Genomic DNA, 21,036 nt, shown 5'->3' with positions numbered 1-21,036 from the left:
CAGGACCCCTAGGGCATGCTCCAATTCACAGTCTGACTAGTATTTTTTGTGGTCTGCTGAGTTGATAAATTAATACAAAAGACTAATAGAAGATTAACTGAACTACTCCAAACCTATGGCTTTTGTGGGATACATGTGCAGGGGTTAAGAATAGGGCTGCCAATGTAAGGTTTTGTTGGCAGAGCTGCACTTCACTGTAGGGCAGAGCTCTCATGGAATAACAACATACAACAGGGAGAAAAATCCCAGCACTTTAGCTCCTGATGAAAACCAAGAGCAACAGCGCTTGAAACCACAGCCCCAAGTTGTCTGTGACAGTTACTAGGGTATGTCCTTTCAGTAACTCATTTCAGTGATGGGTTCATACACTGAAGCAGAGCAAAACAGGGAACTGAAGAGGCAAAGAGGAGAAAAGCCATGAAGGGAACCAACAACACCCTTCTCCCCCACCCCTCTCCAAGAAAAAAAAAACTGAAAAAGAAACAACCAATTTGCTCCTCCCATGGCTCCCAAGACTCCATAATCACAGCTCTGTGTTGATGCTTCCTTTCTAGCATTTCTTACAGTGAAGTGGGAAGGAAAAGTGGCAGTGAAAGCTGAAAAATGTGTAATAACAGGATTTGCTCACCTTGTAAAGCAAATAAGGAGGAAGAGAAGGTCTTGCACACGGTTTTCCCGTGTGTTATCCTGGTCAAACATTAACCTGTTACCTGTAGCTAATTCATCACAGAAATGTAGTCCAAAGGTGCCTGCAGGAGAAAGGATTGACATTCCTGGAGGACTTCTGGTCCTTCTAAGGAGTGGCAGGAGGGCAATGAGGGAGCGGATGTGTCCTTCTCTTTGAAAGACAGGAGAGCACAAGACTGGGTGCAAATTTTCACACAGGGTACTTAGGTCTGTGAGTTCTACCACAGCTCAACACCAAATCCACAGCCCTGAAAAGTTGCCAAAACTTCTTACCTGGTGCACTGGGAGAAGCAGCCACCAAGAACAGCAATTACACCTGCTCCTCCATCCATCAGATGGAGAGCGGTCTAAGCAGGAAAGTGCTTACACCATAGGCAACATCCTGTTCTCCCAGCCTTTCAGTGGGCCCAGCAGCAAGCTTGGAAGCACCTCTCTTACTTACAGTCCAAGGCTTTTTAACCTGGAGCTTGCAGGAAGAGGTCCACATGGCAGCCATGTAGTGGAGAGCAGCCTCCCTATGGCTCCAATGAGCTGCTTACCCAAAAGTGCCAAACAACAACTCCCAGTAAGTTTTCCTGGAAGATGTTGGGACTCAGCACCTTTCAAAATCTGGGCATTTGGGGCTTTCAAACACACTTAAGAGACTGAAATGTAAATTCAAACACATCAAGCCTGATTAAGTCATTGATGGCATTTCCAGAGACCTTCTGCCTCACACCCAATAAAAATAACATAATTTACTTAGATTTTGAAGACTTTTACCAAGAACTAAGTATTTATAAGGAAACTAGCACTCTTACAAAACTTGTCCTGCACATGGTGCAGTACCCAGCAGAAGGTAGATTAAAAAGGAGAGGAATAATTTTTTTGTAGCGTTTATTGAGAGATGCCTTTATACAGAAGGGACTGGTGCTCTGATGCTGTCACAAGTGAATTCAAATAAACCCTGCTCAAGTATCAACAAGCAATTCAACTCACTGATTTAAATTACATTATTACACATCAATAATAAATTAAGACTATTGCCTAGTAGTTGCAGATAATTTAAACAAAATCCTTGTCAAAAGTAAAACAACAACAAAAAACACAAACAAAAGACCAATGAAACACACACAACAACGTTGCCAATAAATTAACAGATGAAGTAGCACACACATATAATTATTTTCAAAAAACTTACGGTGCTGCAGGTGAGCTGGAGCGCTGGTGGGAAGTAAGGCCAGACCAAAGGGGCCAGTACCAAACCCTCAGCTCTGCCTATCACGCCTGGCTTCCCTCGGCCTCAAACTGCTTCAATTCGACTGGTGCATATCTGGAAACTGCCTTTACCTCTTCAAATGTGCATTTTGCTCATTAATTCTTACTTTTGCTTAGCTCAAGTACAGAAGGGCCTGATATAAGCCTATCTAGCATCAGAGGTATCGCTGCCACCCAATATCAGTCTGAGAACACTTTAGTTGAAGCAAGATCAACTTCAACAAGTGCATAAGCGAAACTGAAATAAATCCTTTCTCCACCAGAACAGTGCTATGCATTCAATGATTTACATTGGTTCAATACACATATTAGGCAAAAATAAGTAACTGAGCCAATTACAGTTGTGTATGTGGACAAGATCTAACAGATGTTGGTTCTGGACAGTTAATAGCCTTCCAGGCCCGAATTTCTCCAATGATGCCCACAACTGGCATTCTGAGTTGACTTAACAGCCACCTTGACCCAAACCAGTGTGCACACCAGAGTTTTCAAGTAAAGAAGGACTTTGCACACTATCTATCATCCAGACTGTCTGCTCACAACACTACTAAAGTGCAGGGAAAACAAATGGGGATCCTGCTACTTGGGGTCAAAAGTGGCCTTAAAAGATCCCAGTTAGTACAGACACATGCCCAAGATGGACATACACAGGATGAGGTTAGCTGTAGACTTTAGCAAATAATGCTCATATTTAAGCAGGTTAACTCTCTCCCTAAGGTAACGCAGACAAAAACCCCAGAGGGTTAGCCTTCAGGAAAGAGGGCTGCATTAAAACTAAAGTTTGAGTAAATGCCCTCACTGCCACAGTCATGAACCCAGCTTTACCACGTGGAACCCTCTCATCACATGGTACAGGCCAGCCAGTAGTTCTGGGAGGAGCAAAGCTGCATGTTACCTGATCCTGCTTTAATGCCAAGTGCTTGCTGTTATTATATATCCACAGCACTGATGTTCTCGCATTAGCACAAACTCATTTGTGAATGAAAAAAAGCCCAGCTAGTCTCCAAAACGAAGGTAATAAAAACAATGCCCCCCCCTCCCATGCTATGTTTTCTCACATTTCCCTCTCAAAGCACAGACAGTAAACAAATTTTAGGCTAACCACTCCTAGCAAGATGGAAACTGCCATGAGCAAGGGTTTAGAGGTCTAACACCAAACATACTCCATCATGGCAGAGCATTCCTGACAAAATTCTTCATTGTTGAAAATTTAAGGCACCAAATTAAGCAAAAGTGAGGCGTTTCCATGCAGCTTGGCATCTTCAGAGCTGGTATATACAGCCTGCAGAGCTTACTTCATGAGGACAGAACAAGCAAACTGGTTTATTCAGCTGTCCCAGCAAAAGAGTGTGTGCAGCCACAGGAGAGTTTCAGTTTAAGCCTACAAGTTAATCAAACAGCAGATTCAATCAGGAAATCCAAAACAGGAAGATAGAAACTAATATACAGTACTGTAAGGCACTCCTACTGGGAAGGGAAAATTGGAAGGCAAATTATGAAGGAGAAAATGATCAAACTTGACTAGCTCAAAAGCAAAGTCATCAGCCATAAAGCTGAAGCCTAGCTAGAGGCTCAGCACTGTGAGCCAAGGCAGGGTCAGAGACAGAAAGAAAGGAAGAGGGGACTGGCTTACAGCTGAGCAGCAGAAACAAGAGATAAGATTATGATGATTATTCGATTACTTTTCTTTTAGCGAGATCAACAGTCAGCTGCAGTACAGATCATGACCTTGGAAATGCCAGGAAACTGTGTGGTTTCTGTTGCTATAGGGAAAAAGCAAAGTACAACTGTGCAGTTTCCCCATCAGCAGACATCCTCTGTTTTTGTTTTTTTCTTTTAAGCCCTTCAGGACATTATCATAAATCCATTATAATGCACACAGTATCCTAGTATTATTTACTAAGAGGAGCCTTGATATGAGCAGCTCTAGAGGTACTCTGACGACTCACTTCTGACAGAGCATATTGTGCAGAATGCAAGATCCTCACCAAAAAGCATCTGCTCTTATCAGAAACCCTCATAACTGCCAGTTCCTATCAGCCCTGACACTGTATCACAGCATAAAACCATAATTTTTCACTAGCTAAAAGAGACAAAGATTTCTGCATAGGGGATCCAAAATTCTGCAGATTGGTAATATGAAAAAAGCTGCAGTTTGCATCCTCTAGATACGTGTTTATCTACATTAAAAAACTAGAAGGTTGGGTTAAAGAGGAAAATAGGGAGAATTGCGTAAGATTATCTACAGTATCTTGCATTAAATAATCTCAGACTAACTAAATTGAGATGATAATTTTCTAAGTAGTTGTAAAGTCAGGCTACAGTCCCTTGCGGTGAAGCATTCCATCTCTACAATGATTTATAAGCTCTGTACAACCAAGTAAGAGCAATAACTGGACCTACAGATCAATTTATCCTCCTCCTTAAGTAAATGGAGCACCTTCTTTGTGAAGGAGACAAACAGCACATTTTATTTTTGATTCACAGTGAAATGCTACTGTTCAAATTTATTTCTTGCATGGGCAGGATGGGACTAGAAGCATGTACACACAAATTCCATCTCTGTGCACATGTGTGGGGGACAGAAATGCGTAACTTGGAAAGGCCCTAGGTACTTCTCCAGCTGGTGCCCACCTAGAAGTCTGCAGAGCATGCACAAGGCTGCAGAATAAGAAAACAGTACATTGGTGATCAGTGTGCACCACTACATTACATTAGCAGAGACAGTCATGCAAGATACAGTGTTATACAAAATCCAAACCACCTACAGAAGCATGGACAATGCCTCCAGCAAGCAGGAAAACCATCCTTTTAAGGTCTTTCAAGAGTTAGCAACATAAATGGTACAGCCCTAAAAATTAAAAAAGGCTCATTCCTACTTCACCAACAATTCCTGAAGGCAGGACTGGGCCTTTACGCTCTTGAAAGGCAGAAATAGAAGACTGCATCCTATTCATCCATATGGAATAACTTCTTTTGGATGGGAGTTAGGCATCCCTGAGAGAAAAGCATCCACTTTACAGTCTGCTCCTATAGCTACAGGAAGAAGCTCTATTACTTCTTCAAGGTAGAAAAATGCATCCATTTTAGAAACCATCTCATTTACAATTACATTGGATTAAAAATAGTGATTTCCAATGTATATTGTACATTATCCATTCACAAAAAGCTTTGGGTGCTGCCAGCATATCGAAAAACATGCTTTTGCTCTGCTTCTTGTCCTTCGCAATGCAGAGGTTCCAGACTCACCACTAATTCCACTGAATTTTCTGACAACAAATGCTTTTTTTCCCCCTCTAAGTCTCAGATAACAAAGTAAAACTGTTCTGCAATAGCTGTACAAATTGAGAGTAACTCCAAAGCTGTCCATTGTTATTCCAGAATTTTACTAGAATATCTAGCCACCCTCATCACTGACACCTTAGACATCATGGCATCTATAAAAGTAATCAATACTTTGCAATGCCTAAACTTCTATTCCTTGATGCTGTAGGGTATTCCACAGTGCACACAAGAACACTTTTCTAAATCGGAACATGAACTGGTCCCATAAAGTATCTTAAGTTCTAAAGCATTATGACATGGAAAACATAACTTTCGTTTTTTTTTTTCTTTAATGACCCATCATTATGTCTAGAGCTAAATCAAAACAGTACTTGCCAGATTCCAACAGTCTGAGCTACTGGCTTTGCCACAGGACCGGCTGTAGTGACACACACTGAAAAACTTGGGAGTGTACTGTTTATTCAGCCGGTACCACTGTAGTTCCTGTTTACATGACTAATTCCACAAGACTTGCTCAGTGTTTGCATATATGAACATGCAGGGAGTTCTTCACGTGGGAATGGACTTGGAAGGAACATTATATCCTTAAGGATGACAGCTGAAAGTAACTCATTTCACATGAAGAACAGTGAGCTGCGTGAAACACAGGTGTCCCTGTGTAAAGGAAGTATTAATTTTAGTGACAAAGGTGCATCATTCACCAAGTTTATTAAATATAGGAATTCCTATACTACTCTGCCAAGAGCATGGAAAAACCCTCACTTCCTTCGAAAGAGTCCCAGTGGGAGAAAGACTTTTGAAAAAGAAAGGCACTGGTTGTCTAGTGTATACAGATATAAACATGCTTCTATATATATAGCAGTTGTGCTGAAATTTGAGAAAGCTCAGATTCAGCTACTTTTTTTCACTGGAGGTTGGAAAAAGCAACCACTTATACTCCAATACAAGGCAGTTTGCTTGCAGCTTTCTAGCCTCTAATGTAAGCATGATGTACCCCGTTCTTTTATTTAAAATACTTAGCAATTAGTGAGCTGCTTCAATGATCAGTACTGCTTTCTACCTCGAATACAACAGCCTGCATATCATATAGGAAGCAAAGATCAGTATTCTGCATTTTAACAAACCTATGTGAGAGAAGAAAAATGCACATGCATGTGACTAGCTTTTTTCTTCTGAACCCATATTTGCTTTCTGTACATATATATGTGTATATATATATGAATGCATTAATATGTATGTAATACACATTACTGCAGGGTCTGGAGAAAAAGTTAAGAATATGAGCTGGAATGAGGAAGATCTCTAAGTCCTCACTAAAGGTGAAATCACACAAATTGAACACTATCAGCAATGATATGCATCACTGCAATAAAATCCATCACATACTTCTCCGTCATAATATATTTAATTTATCATGTTTAGTCCTTCCCTGTGTTCCATGTGTATGAGGCAAACCCATAACTTAAGGAAGTTTGCTCTCTACTAGAAAAATCACTAGAGAAGTATAAAACCCCCTAGAGCTCCCAGAGAACTCAAGACACGCATTGGACATGAACACAGCAAACTAATGTTTCACAAATTTGGAGGTATCTTCTAGGTAACTTGGTTAAGGATACTTTCCCAGCTATTGGTCTAGTAGTTTCAGGTCAGATGAACATGTAAAGTAAATTTCACCTCACAAAAACAAAACCAATGTGGACAGTTAAAAGTTCTTCAAACACAAGACTAGCAAGAGGTTGGAATGCCATGTTACTACAGATGAGGATGCGATCCCACATAGATCAAAAATAAGCAACGTAAAGCAGAATGGACTTCAGTGACACAGCTTGACAGATATACTTAGCATGAACAAAAACCAGCAGCAAGTACCCTGCTTATCTGCTTATGTAATATTCCACTGGGGTAGTTATAAATATGTAAACACAGCTAAAGAAATTATTTTGCATCTTATGTTAACGAACATCCTGAATAAGGTTTGATGGGAGATACTTTTCTTTCCTCTGTGAGTAGTGACATGTAAATGCACCGATCGTTTAAAAATAGCTCTCTGGAAACACAAGGAAATGGAACCATGTGTCTATATCAAAAGGAACAGATGGGCTTAAAATCATTCCTGCCCTATTCTGTGACACACTTTACCAGAACCTCTGCCAAGGCTAATAATAAATAATACACATAAATAAGTAGATGATCGGTCAATTCTAAATGAACAACATCAAAAATAATGCATTAATGGCAGCAAATACTTTCTGCCTTAGGAAAGGTCTTCTCCAGAGGTGGAAAAGAAAAAGATAAGTGCTTAATTAGCTAGACATAAAGCATTTCAAGTAAACCATGTTTTGCATGAGAGCTAGCGGCTGAACTTCAATGTAAAATGCAGTTTAGCCACTGATAATCCAAAGCCGACAAGGCTTTATGGTGACTTTGGCAGCTGCTATTCATAGCTGAAGAAGATCAAATATTTTGCAAAAAAGATTTCTGCCTAGCTAAGCTGAGAGGTCGCTTGAGCTGGCAGCTGGGGAAGAGGTTCTCTTCAGGCTTGCCACTGCCTTGAGGAACTCATGTGTTCTGATATGACAACTCAAACGTGTTGCAAGACTCTTCAAAGTTTTCATCCATATTCAGTCGCCTCCAGAAGGATTTCTGCTTCTTCTGCAATTCTTTACGCACACACCTGGGGCATGGTACAGCTTTCACTTTGCATTCAGAGTGGAAGACAGCACCACAGCTTTCACACCTGCAAACACAAATTAGCGTCAAAATTGAATGACAAAATAAGACCAGAGCATGCAATGGACTTCACATGGACTGTGGACAGTAGGCATTCCTTCAAATAGTTCTGGTAGCTCAAAAGAGCGCATTACATTTCAAAAGTGCACAGTATCAAAGGACAGTGTCTTGCTCACATCTCTGCTGGTGTAAAGTTATGCAGGAGTACTTGCATCCATATGTACTTGCTAAGAATCTGTCCAGTGTTTCTCCTTCACCTTACAAGGATTAATATTTACCCCCTTCTTATTAATTAGCATTCAGGTTATCACAGGATATATATAATCTTTGATTTATGAATGAAAAGTTTGCTACTTTTGTCCGTAAATGAAGAATAACATTATTCATTTCCAATAAGATACATTTCAGAATTTGGAACAGTCAGGATGTTTTGTCAATGAAGTTCCAGGGGTCAGCTGTTCTCGAAGGAGTAAAATAGTCCAGTCCACTTCAACGGCAGGCAGCAGGAAAAGAAATCATTCCAAACAATAAAAATAAAACAGGGAATGGCAGGAAGTATTTTCTGCTGTGTCCCACAGAAGAACCAGACTAGATGGTTATGGATGTAATGTCATAGTAGATCAAGCCTCCAATTCTACATAGGTGTGGAGCAATGAAATGTCTGGCAACCACGGAGCAAGCTAGAGCTAAACAGATGGACATTTTTTCAGCTTTTCAATGCAAATAACTGTATAATGACAGTAAGTCACTGTATTGCTGCAGTTTCACAACCAAATGAAAATGAATAAATAAATAAATGGATGACAGCATCAGAAGTACAAAGTCTTAGATTACTGTTGTGTAATCAAACAAAGAAAACAACAGAACATCAAACTTTAGAGCAGTTCTTGAATGTAAATGAGGAGTGCTGGTTAGGCTGGTGATTTCTGTGGGGAGTCTTGCAATGCCTCATTCTCCTTATCCACAGCTACCATAGTCTATACGAGAATCTTGGCATCATTTTTATACTTATTGGTTTTTGTTGGTTTTTTTTTTGCTTGTTGAAGAAATTTTCTTTCATATTGTTTGAAATAAAGTTATCGGGATTGTGAAGAAAAAAAAAGAAAATACGAAGCAACAAGCCTCAAATGCTGAGAAGCCATAAGGCAAATAAAAGCCACTTTTAAAACAAATAGCAGTATTTGGCATGCAGTCTGGAAAGAGTTATGGAGAACTCCGTAAGTTAACACAACCTGCTTTGTTAACTATGATAGCCACATCTGCATTTCACCTATAAGTTTTAAAAAGTGGTTCTTCAGCTGGCTTTAGGATTTACTTCTGGGTCCAAAGATAGTCTAAATTTAGTAACAGATGAGCTTTGAGATGATATACAGAGGTCTGAAGAGGCAGACTTCTAGATAGCACAAATTAACAGAATTCAACTAGCAAGGTTAAAGAACTTAAGTACAATGCTAACTACTATGCTCTGTTGTGCTAGAATTTGACGTACTCTTATAATTAATGTGTCCATCTCGTGAGTCTGAAACTGTTTTTGAAGCAAGAAACTGGCTCACAGAGATATTTCTCTTTCTGAGCACACAAATGATGAAGTATGTTATGGCTCTGATCCAGTGAAGCACATAAACACGTGCTTGTGACTAGCATCACAGTGATCTCCTTGCAATTACTGATTCGAGTAAAATTAAGCATGCACTTACGTGCTCTGCTGGACTGGGATCTCTACCAACAGACACTATAATGGATGAAGAAAAGACAGAGAGGACAGACGTGTCTTTAAAACTTTACATCATTCTGACCTGGCACTAATGGTGATTTTATCAAGCTAATTTTCCCTCGTTAGTCAGCAATTTGCTGCACTCTGGAAGTTGCTAGAGAATAATGATTGATGAGCAGTGTAATTCTGTGCTTTTGCACTGCCACTCCCTATGCTCATTCAGTATTTCTCCACAGCACTTGATGAGGTGACAAAAGTTATCAAAATTTGCTGCTAGAATGGTTGCCAGAAGGATTAAAGGAGTCAGCACACCTGTTCCTCCCAATGAAAGGCCATCAACAGAGAAAACAGTGATTTATGGTGTTTAAATTAATATTAATTCATGTTTCAGAAGTAAGCAGTGGAAAAAAGTAACAGACTTCTTTCAATCTGCTCAAAACCAAAAGAGAAAAAAAGACTGCACTTTTACAAGGGGTGGAAAAACAGCCAAAGCTCTGACTGGGTGGGACCCCATACTGTGAGGCATTTAGCAGAGGCAATGCAAACAGCTAGCCCTGAAACTCACAGCCCACACCACTGCTTCACTGTGCAAGAGCCCTGGAAAAGCCTAAAGAACAGAGCTCTGAGGTGAAGTGCAAACTACCTCTTTCTCTTGCTCTCTCAAGGAGAGAGGATGTCTGAGGAGTTCTTGCTGTATACTTCTATCTCCTCACTGCTGAAGAAACTCAGTCACATGAGGCTAACATTGAACCTGCACTTGCATGGATGGCAGATTACTCTTTGCCCAAGCTATCCGTGCCTTTGCTTTTCATTGTACCAAATCCAGTCAGTTTCAAACGATCCTGCTAATTTCAAATGGTTGACCGTTCCCAATCTCACTGGGAGAAAATTTTCAGTGATAACAAAAAAACCCCTCCAAATTATATTCCATTTTAGAATATTGCAAGCAGATTTCTTCTTCTTTAATCCTGAAGTCTAATTTTATCTCCACTGTAGCATCAAAAATGGAAGGGCCATTAGTGCTAAGAACAGTCTGTTTTTCCTGCTTCATCATGTATTCTGAAGTCTTTTCCTTGTCATGAAGAACTTGGACAGATAGACACTGCTCTTCAAATAATATATTTATGTATCTAACTGCACAAGCTTCGTTCTCCAGGTGTTATGAAACAGAGGCAACAAATCCTAGAAAAGCAGCAAGAGTCTCTCTCACTCAAATGATTTGATGTAACATGCAGGACTTGCAAGTTCAGATGGTTACACACTGGCAGAGTATCTCTCCAAGTGCAGGAACCTGCACTCCGTAAGGTTTATCAGGCATTAAAGCGCACATTAGTGCTGAGCTGCACTTAGGTGTTGATGCCATATTCTGTTCTGCATCACTATCTTTGGAGTTGCAGAGCTTGCACTTAAAGGCACTGGTAAACTCTGTCTCTGCGATTAGACTGACATTTTTCCCTTTGTGCACAGCTCCAAGTAAGCTCCTTTTTGATGACACTGTGCTTTTACACGTGCGAAAACTCAAATACCAAGTGCAACAACTTAATTGCTCCATCAATTGCCTTTCGGCTGAAACGCCACCAGGAAGCTATGGGGACAATGATGGGGAAAGCAAAGAAAAGAATCCAGGAGCTGGATTAGCAGCAGCTGTACTTTGTGAAGGGAACAGCAGCACCTGTGTTAGGAAAAAAGGGTGTTCCACATGCACTTCTAAATTGATACTGCCTTTTGAAAACCGATCTCACAGAGCTATTTCTAAGCCTTTCCTCATATTTTTTTGTAGAGTTTTTGATAGAAAAAAACCAGCATGGGTGGAGTTCACAAGCAAAACAAAACAAAAAAGACAAGAATTGCCTTTGCTACTTTTTAAGAAGGTAGAGAACAAAATAAAAATTACAAAAAGCAGCTTTTTTTTTTTTTTCTAGGCTGGCAAACTGAATATCTGCACAAAAGTAAACACACAAATGCCTTTATGTGGCTAATACTTCCCTGATGAAGAATGAAGAAAAATGTCGATCTTCCTGCCTGTAACTGCCAGCTAGTTGTTACTTACTGAGACCACTACTAAGAACTGTTCTCTGACTCCCTAAAACCACTCTACAACTAACTCTTCACATGTGAGTTTCACAGTTTTTCTTCGCTGTTGTTTTCAAGCCTCAGTATGCCCAAATGCTTTTATTTTCCTGGGGGGAAAAAAAAAATACATTTTGTGGTTTATAAAAGGCTCATGTAATAGTTACTATGTATACTCATTTTTTCCTTAAACCTCATTGTTTTCATAGGTAATTTATGGTTCAGGTACTACTGTATCTCGAAGTCTCTGCATCTTTTGTGAAATTTTCTATATACCACTGCTAATAATATGACGAGTCCACGGCCATTCAGACTTTTCTTGTTTCCTTATGTAATAAATGATACTGCACATTAATAGTATCTTGCTATTTCTCAAACATTATCTGAAGAATCAGTGAACACTGACTGTTACTCACATATGACTTTCATCCTCCTCAGACAGCATCTGAAATAGTTTCCTCTCTATTTTGATTTTTTCTCTCTTCTCTCTTTTACTTGACCAATTCTATCAAGATGACAAAGGGTGTTTAATGTTTTAATGATATTTTACTTGCTTGAAAACTGAAGTAATGTAAGTGCAAAGAACTATGCATTTCTCTAAATAATTTCTATTGCATTGAAAAGTGTGTTAAGGGAAAGGCCTCAGCTCTCCATAGCCAGACAAGCTAGACAGGCACTATAATGCTCTTCTTATTATCACTAGTTACAAAAGAAAAGCCTTTCTACATTAAAAGCACAAAACCACTCCTTATGTGCTGAAGAAATGCCCACATTATTATCTGAGTCTGGACATTTGAAACATACGGATGTCAATTTTTGGTAAACTGTAAATTCTGGTAAATCCCTCACATTGCACAGGCTTATGGATCAAGTAATTCTAGATTCTGCTCTACCAATTGATCATACTTCTATTTCTCCCCACATTGTGCCAACTTAAACAGCAAAATAAACTGAGATGATCAATTAATGACCCACAGTATAATGTGAAAGAGTTTTGTCTTCTAGGAATCTTACAGGTTGGGAGGATAACCATTGTGACTGTTGGGATGAAGATGCCGGGACCGGCAGAGCTCATTAAGATCGCTTTAGTACCACAGCACATGGGCTGCGCCAGTCTGGCTTCCAAATACCAAGCTGGGAATCAAAGCAGATCATGGCTATGCTGTTCAGCCCTGGAATGAACAAACAGCGGATGACAGATAGACCGCCATTCCTGTTTCACAAATGTGAAACAATAGATGAGGTGAACTGACTTGCTTAAGGTAAACCAGAAGCAATTACAAGAGAAGGGCAAAGAGCTCTCCCTTGTCTCACTGCAGCACCATATTCACCTGCCATCCTTTCCCTTCTAGTTTTATATACTTATTTTTTTTCCACAGCAGACCCACTTCCTCTGTGCCAAGCCTTATACACATTTACTCAAATGAGTAATTTACTCACTTTGAGTATTTACTTTAAAATAATTTCAGTAAGGATTTGATGCAGGATGGAGCCCTTCATTGCCTAAATCTCTTCAGATTACTGTTTTAATTCCTTCTTGCAGGGTACAAACAAGAAAAAAAAACAGAGTCGTTCATTATACTTCCCTTAAATTATGTTATACTTTCACTAAGAACCATAAATATTAAGCAACCTTTAACTCAGTTACTAAAAAGACAACTGGCAGAGCAAACCACTGCTTAAAGAAGACTTGCCTAGAGATTCCAGCATGAACACCACCCCATAATCCACATGTGCATGGTTGCAAGGTATTTCTGAATTGCTCAGCTGAGAGTATTGCAGGTGTGCCCTTCAGAACTCTTAAGAGACTTTTAGCAGAACACAAGGAAAAAGAAAATGGATTAGACTGTGTTCACTTGCAACACAAAAAAAGCCTCAAAGACAATCAATGCTTGACATACATGTGCAACAATATTATTACAGTTGCCTAGGAACCATGGCAACGAGCCTGCCTAAGGCAGGACGCTGATGTAGTAAATGAATGGAAGAAAGTTGGCAGTGATATGGCATTGATTTGTCCCTATAAGGATCTTGTTAGGATGCCTTTTATGACACACTTATAGCCTACCCAATCCCTGAAATATGAAATAATTACAACTTAAATTCAAATTCACTCTGAACAATTAATTCAGTGCTCAGGGAGCTAGCACAAATAGAAATGGCAATCCAAAGCATAATCATATTTTTCATTTCTATATACCTCCTTCTCAGGGGGTTACTTTTAGTATGCTAACATAGCTTAAAGATGCTCCTTGTTTATAAGGGAACAGCTGGGTTCTGGGCTGGCTCAGAAGCACACAGAAAGACAATAAATAAATGCAGCCACCAATCATCAGCCCAGTTCATGTTCTGTGGGAGCTGGTGCTAGTTACAGCTGGCAGTCGGCAAGGGGCTTATAGTGATTGCCAGCCTGCACTGATGGGGGTTACCAAGGAGAACACCCATAGTCTGGATCCCTGCAACAGCTGCACAGACCTCCCCAACCACAGCCTGACATGGTGCCCATGCTCAACACTGCTGCTGATCCAGTAAAATGCCACACTGAGATTATTGAATAACATGCTACCCAGTGTCTCTGCATGAAAAACTGGAAGACCAGCTTCAACGCTTCCTTATAACCAGCATGGTCAGAGTGATCCCCTTGCTGAAGCGTCCCAAGCAGACAGGAGTGTGAATGAATGAGCCTCTTCCTCTCCCCCGATTAGGCTGCCCATGGTGCCCTAGGTGCTCTCCATCCACACCTGCATCTGTGCCCTTGTTCCCTCAGGCCAGCAACCTCTGCCAAGGTCAACTACATTCAGTGGAGGTGGAGAGAGATATGAAAGCCTCATAAATGAGGGGAAAAGCAGACAGCTCATAAGAAGGGACAGAAAACCACTGTGTCTCACTGGCAGCAGAGGAAGCCTTAGTGTCAATTCCTCTCTTACCAGACCCAGAACAATCAGAGAAGAGAAAATGCCCATCAGGCCATCATTTTAAATGCTCACAGAACAATTGGCTACAGGCAAGGGCTGAGCCAGAATAGTTTGATTTAACCACCTGCTATCCTCCTCTGACAGCTGTGTACAAAGGCTGAGTTACAACACTGAAGCACACCAGTGGGGTCAAGCAGGAGCAAAGACATCCTGCAGTACTCCTCTCTACAGAGCTCTGTGCTCCAGACTAAGGAGCTAGGGATGCACTTTCCTCCCCCTCAGCTACAGCTGCAGGGATTTATGCTGCACGTATCTACATGTATTTCCATATTTCTGTCCAGCCGGAGAATTAAGGACTGATTGTCCACCTCAGCCCTGCACTCTCAAGTTGTCCAACTCCAAAGATATCAAGCCAAGTAATGTGGTCTAAACACAGCAATCCACAAGAAATCTGTAAAGAGACAGTAAGGACAGTATTAATGCATTTTTTATGATACTGTGATTACACTTTAGTCACTGGAGATTATCCACTTTGGAAGGGAGAAAATCCCAACATATGCACTGCCTGCAAACCACTGAAAATGCAGAAATGCTACAGAGATTCAAGTATTGACATAACTTAGACCTATATACCTTTTGCCTCTGACAGCTGCCACAGCATGACCTGAAACTCCTCTACTGTCCTATTATTAATGCTCTGTATTGACCAAATACTGGTTGAAGACCTAAAAGCAGAGCCAGGTAACACAATCAACAGTTGTATTAACAACTGTTGCCCTTAACCATCACAGTTTGATTACATGACTTTTCAGTACTGCATTTTTCTTTAAGTCTCATGTATTGAAATCTTGTGATAAGTTAGGATTTTTGCTTTTATTAAGAAAAAGGCAAATGCACTTAAGATTTCATAGCTCTGCTGTTATGCTGAAGACACATCTGTCTGGACTCTAGATGGAAAAAAAAGGAACCTAAGTTCTTAAAGTAATCTTAAAATTTCCAAGCACTTAAAAGCTGTAATGTTTACTTTCAGGAATATTTGAAAAGTTGGTGTCTGATATACAAGGAGCCTTGCTTGTAAGATGGTGAAGGTCTACCTCAAAAGGGAATTCTGCATGAGGAAGGAAGAGGAAATTAGAAAGTCTTGAACAGCAAGTGGGAAATCTAGAACAAGGAAGAAGGCACAGGAGGGAAGTCATAAAGCAGAAACAGGAAGTGAGGTGGCTGCCATGCCTGGCCTGGGGGAAAGTGCAGCAGGTAGCAGTGCAGAGGCCTTCCTACTTGAAATTAAGTGCCTGCTTTTATACAGAACCTTCTAATTCACACTAATCTGATACAAGGCAGGAAAAACTGATTTCTAAAGCTAATCTAGACTCAAAATACAATGCTCTATCAAAAAGCCTGTATATTCTTTCTTGTAATGCATTCTAGATGAAGTTACTGCAATGATCTGCCCAGACAAAAATCAGATTTGGTCCAGCAGATTTTAGCCCATTTTGACAGACTCAATAGAAATTACATCATGCAGATAATTTAGCATCTGCTTAGATGCCTACATTTCTTTATGCTGAGCAGATCCCTTCAGGATACTTTGAATAAGCTTTTTACACTATCAACATCCAGTGAATTCAGCTCCTTCACAAACCAAGTACTAAAATACTAGCACAGCTCAAGGGAACCGGATCTAGAGAAGGGCTGTCTAGCACAATACACACCAAAGCAATAGGGAAAACAATGTATTTCAAGTGATGCCTTTCACTTCTGCCAAGGTATCTTCTGGAAACGCCCTGTGCTGTATGTGTCAACCTCTCCACCTACTATCTAACTTTCTCACAAATACTCAGAGTTGCTTTTGTCCACTAATACAGCATCTGCAACACAGTTAGCTGCAGTCTTGCAAAAACTGCGGCATGTGTATAAAGCTAAGCACAGTCCCAGAGCCCTTAGTAGAACTTTTTACTACATATAATTTAAGTACATTCATAGCTCTTTACAGGATGGTGGCCAAAGATCATAGAGGCAGCCAAGCTGGTTCATATAGCCTGTTCTGTGGCACATCTATTTTAAACATGGGTCTTCTGGTTTGTATCTTTAAAGGGCTAAATATCTTAACTGATCTTCAGAACAAATTAATTTCACAAAGCAAAAACAGTTTAGCCTTGATAAATGAATACAAACACAAAAGAACCACTCTCCATCGTTCATGTGCATCCAGAGGCACAATATAAAAGGCAAGGAATTGACTTGCCAGGCCTTAACCAAGTGAGTAGATTTACCAGTGAAATACAATGCGTTACCTATGAGGGTAGTCACTAGTACAGCAGCACGCAAGCAAGATCATAACTTTATTAACTCAGTAGCATGTAATAATCTTAACCATAATTACCCAACTATTTAATTAGACAAAATTATATTAATGAGTAATTCCATTCTTATTCCAATGGTATTTTTCTCATTATTTTTTAAGATACAACACTTGTTAAAGAATGTTCTAGGTAAAACAAATGGGGCTACATATCATAGACAACTATATCACTAAGCAGATTTTTTTTTTCCATTCTACCATTACTTTTTATTTTAAGATATACTACATTAATGAAGAATGAGCAATACTAGGAAAACTTGAGGGGCAGTACTCAACTGCTCTAATAAATATGTTTATAACCAGAAATATTTAAGCTCATTTCACAACATCTGTAAAAATAAAATGTGCAACACGATCGGAAAAAATAAGTTTATTTGGAAAATTTTAGCCTGAAGCAAATTTAGTTGAAGACATAAAAACAGGAGGTTGATGTTCAGATTGCTAAGGTTGCCAGACCTCCAGCAATCAACATTCATAGATGTTGAGAGTTTACATTAGCTGGCTATTTGCTCCTTGAAATGTGTAATTAACTCAGTAGGCTTTAAATATAAACTTTACAACGTAAAGGTCTTCAGAAAGAAGCATAATTTTTGAAATTTAGGAAGAATCTAGATGAATTCATATAAATACTTGAAAGAAAGACAAAAGAGGAAAGTGGAAGACAGAGGAATCAGATTAGAAGAAGCATCCAAAAGGATGGGCCAATTTACAAAAGAAAAAAAAAATTGTTTAACTACTGAATTAAGGCTTTCATTAAGCTTTGTGCAGAATGGCCACCTCCCAAGAAAAGCCACATAAAGGAAATATCATTAAAAAGCTTATGACTTTGTGAGCCCACCCTTACATTCAAGGCAGCAAACTGTTACTCTGTATTGTTGAGCAGGATGTAAAGAGTCTGACAAGCACAGCCCACAGACACGCTAATTAAGTGAACTGATTGTGTTTATTTTGGAACCTTTGCCAACAAAGGAATGTGTCATGCTGATTAGTGAGAGAAGGGTATGTAATATATGTGTATTCAAACCCTGAGGAGTGCATAACCCAGGTATTCACTCTGTTTGCTCAGGGACTGACAAAAATTACTTTTAAGCAAATAACCTGACCAACGAGAAACTCCAGCCCTCAAGAGGGGCCCCCCCTTTTCTCTGAGATATACATATCTAAAGAAGACCCATCCTTCATAAATTCCTACTGAAGACTATTCTAGAAACTGCGGGAAAGGTTTTGGAGAGAAATGAACTCTCAAAGGTGACCTAAGACACCACAAAGATGGAAAGGTAACAGTCATCTGAAAACCATCTTGGAATGGTACTAGCCTCTCTGACAGCTGCCACTCTTTTCTCCAAAGTGCAAAGAAATTAAGGGAGGTAGCCAGGAAAACAAATGTCAGCTCAACACAGACACACAAACAAACTGACTTTCCTATTCAAACATGCAACACAGAGGTGAAGTTTAGAAAAGCTGTACCCACTTTCAAATATTTCCATGATTTTCCTCTGATCTATGGAAGATAGCTACAAATGTGAAAACTCTTACTGGGCCTTTCTTTCAGCGCTTTGCAACGATGAAGTTGCACAGTAACGTGCACAAGCTCCTCTGTCATTATTACTTGTCTCTAGCCTAAAGGCAGAAAAGAGTGAAAATATGGGACTGTCATAATCTGGTTAGCTTCACAGATGTGCATGTGCCCACACGAGTACTAACACAAATAGAAAACTAACAAAGGGAAACAGAAAATGCTAAGGACAAAAGGTTTAGCAATAAGGAGTAAAAAAGAAGCAAGTAAAATGACCTCTGACAAAACAAGAGAAATATGGAAGAACCATTCATGCCGACTGTGTTTCAATTAAAATCACTAAAGAAGAGGTTGTCTTTGGCATGACATCAACCAATTTGTGAAACATGAATAAATGTCCTTTCTGGTTTCTAATTCACATAAAAATAGGAGTTAAAGCAGCTTCTTTTGGCTTTCACTGGACTACTGACAAATACTATTTTGATACCAGAAGTTTTTAAATTTTGTAATTGCAAGTAAGACTGATCTCAGCTGAAGGGTATGGAAACAATATACATCCAACAATGTTTTTGTGACCAAAAATCCCCAGGCAGATCACACAGATACTTCAGGTAAACTTGTCTTCTCAAATGCTCTTACATTTTCGCATCAATCTTCAATTGCCTTTTATACAGTCTTAATAAGCCTCTGATGCTATATATATCCTAGTCTCTTCTTAACTCAGCCTATCTCACCAAGCACCCTCACATACATTCTTTACAGAAAACTGTTTATAGAGCTCAGCTGCACACCTTGTTTAGTTTATGCTTCCAGCTTTGTCAATGCATTTCGAAGAATGAGAATCTGGAGAAAGAATGTGCAAACAGTCATTGAAAGTCAGGTCAGGCTGAAAACCCCCAAAGAGGAATCCTTGGCTACTTGTAATTTAACATTACACAGAGGAATCAGATTCCTAAGGAAACCCTTTTAAGAGACTGCTCCTAATTGTTTCAAAAGGTGGCCCTTCCTTTTTTTTTTTCTTTTCAGTGGAACTCTTTAGAGAACAAACTATAATGACTATTTTTGAAACAACCAAAAAGTATTTATCTGTGGAGGAATGTGGTGCTGTCAGATACAGTCTTTCTGCTGAGTTAAAAAAGAAAAAAAATCCCCCTTTACTTAAAATCCAAGATATGTTTGAAAAAGAATAGTAATACTGCTGCACTGCTGAGTCTACTCTAATTTCCTGCATTTTGATTTTAGATCTATGCAACTTCTGCCCCTAATCTGGCATCCAGTACTCCATTCAAGATGAAATAAATGTTTGTGGATTTAACTTAGGGCTGGGCATACACTTACATATATTATGTAACTACCTGAGAAGAGCTGTCATTAAAGGAAGGGGAAAACAAAAACAAAAAAACAACAAGAAAAAAACTTGCATACATACAAAGAGGAATATGCACAGTGAAAATGAAGAATTACCCATAAATTTCACAGAGAAAATGTTCCAGAATAGATGGCTACTGCTTTACAACATACAGTCTCAGTACATTATGGGCCAGTGACATCAGGTACTGGAAAGATGCCTATGATCACACTGGAGAATCCATTTAGTGTTTTAAGACATTTTGCAAACTCAGAAAACTTCAAATAAATGACATGATGTGATTCTACTGGAAAATCTTCCCATCTCAAGCAGCTGTTCTGAAACTTACAGTGCTTTGGGAGGTAGTTCTTCCCATATACTTCCAAGCCTATGGCCTCTCTGGGCCAAGAATCTTGTGCAGTTGCATGGGAATGTGAATTAGTCAAATCCAGACCCCAGTTATTTAAAAAAGACGTCATAAGGCTGAGAAACCACAAGGATATGTTAGGTGAATCAAATGTTAATTTAATTGCAGTACCTGCTTGTAGAAATATCTTCAAAGGGGTAAAGGATTTCTCCGTTGTTACAAATCTCACAGATGAATCCCTTTTGACTACAGAGACTGCAGCTATACACATGAGAGGTGGCAAACTTGATCACCTTCCCCAAGAAAGGAGCCAGCTTTCCTTCAATAACCTGAAATAAGATGGCATTGTATGAGTCCATAAAAATGACCAGAACATCCTGAAAGACTGAAAAAAACATTAATATAGAAACAAGCTGTATACATACAGCTTGATAGTATAACAACAAAATATTTTCCCAACTGTTATAGTTCCACAAAATCACAAGTGACAGCAGCAGCCATTGAACTGGCAATGATTCAAATGTGAAAGAGAGGAAAAGGTACCATCTCTTTAAGTCCCTATATGGCAGTGACACACAAGATTAGCAACCATTTGAAGCGCAACAATGCATTCACACGCTGCAGCACAGAAGAGTGTATAGGAAAAGAACTTAAGGTTCCACATCATCTAACCAACAGCATATGGACACTGATTTACACGTATGATTTTCAATTTCTGTTAATTTTTATGCACAAATCACAGTTTTGTCTCTGCTCCTTTACCTCCAATGTACAGTCTTTTTTTT

At 39.5% G+C, this 21,036-nt stretch overlaps 1 protein-coding gene across 3 annotated transcripts in view; it reads right to left on the bottom strand.

The window, feature by feature from the left end:
• PLEKHM3 (pleckstrin homology domain containing M3) overlaps positions 1–21,036 on the bottom strand; it is a 99,006-nt gene that overhangs the window by 11,043 nt on the left and 66,927 nt on the right. Inside the window, exons 7-8 of one of the 3 annotated variants that reach the window (XM_019617014.2) lie at positions 20,423–20,580; positions 1,547–7,966 (exon numbers count right to left, since the gene is read on the bottom strand). In XM_019617014.2, the coding sequence (XP_019472559.1) occupies positions 7,789–7,966; positions 20,423–20,580 (336 nt within the window). In that variant the 3' untranslated portion in view covers positions 1,547–7,788. Of the gene's footprint in view, positions 1–1,546; positions 7,967–20,422; positions 20,581–21,036 lie in introns of those variants that run through there. The other 2 variants (XM_019617017.2, XM_019617016.2) reach the window with 2 other exon arrangements.

The sequence above is a fragment of the Meleagris gallopavo genome, chromosome 7 (assembly GCF_000146605.3).
Source record: "Meleagris gallopavo isolate NT-WF06-2002-E0010 breed Aviagen turkey brand Nicholas breeding stock chromosome 7, Turkey_5.1, whole genome shotgun sequence".
Taxonomy (NCBI): Eukaryota; Metazoa; Chordata; class Aves; order Galliformes; family Phasianidae; genus Meleagris; species Meleagris gallopavo.
This window is presented reverse-complemented; position numbering and strand designations above follow the sequence as displayed.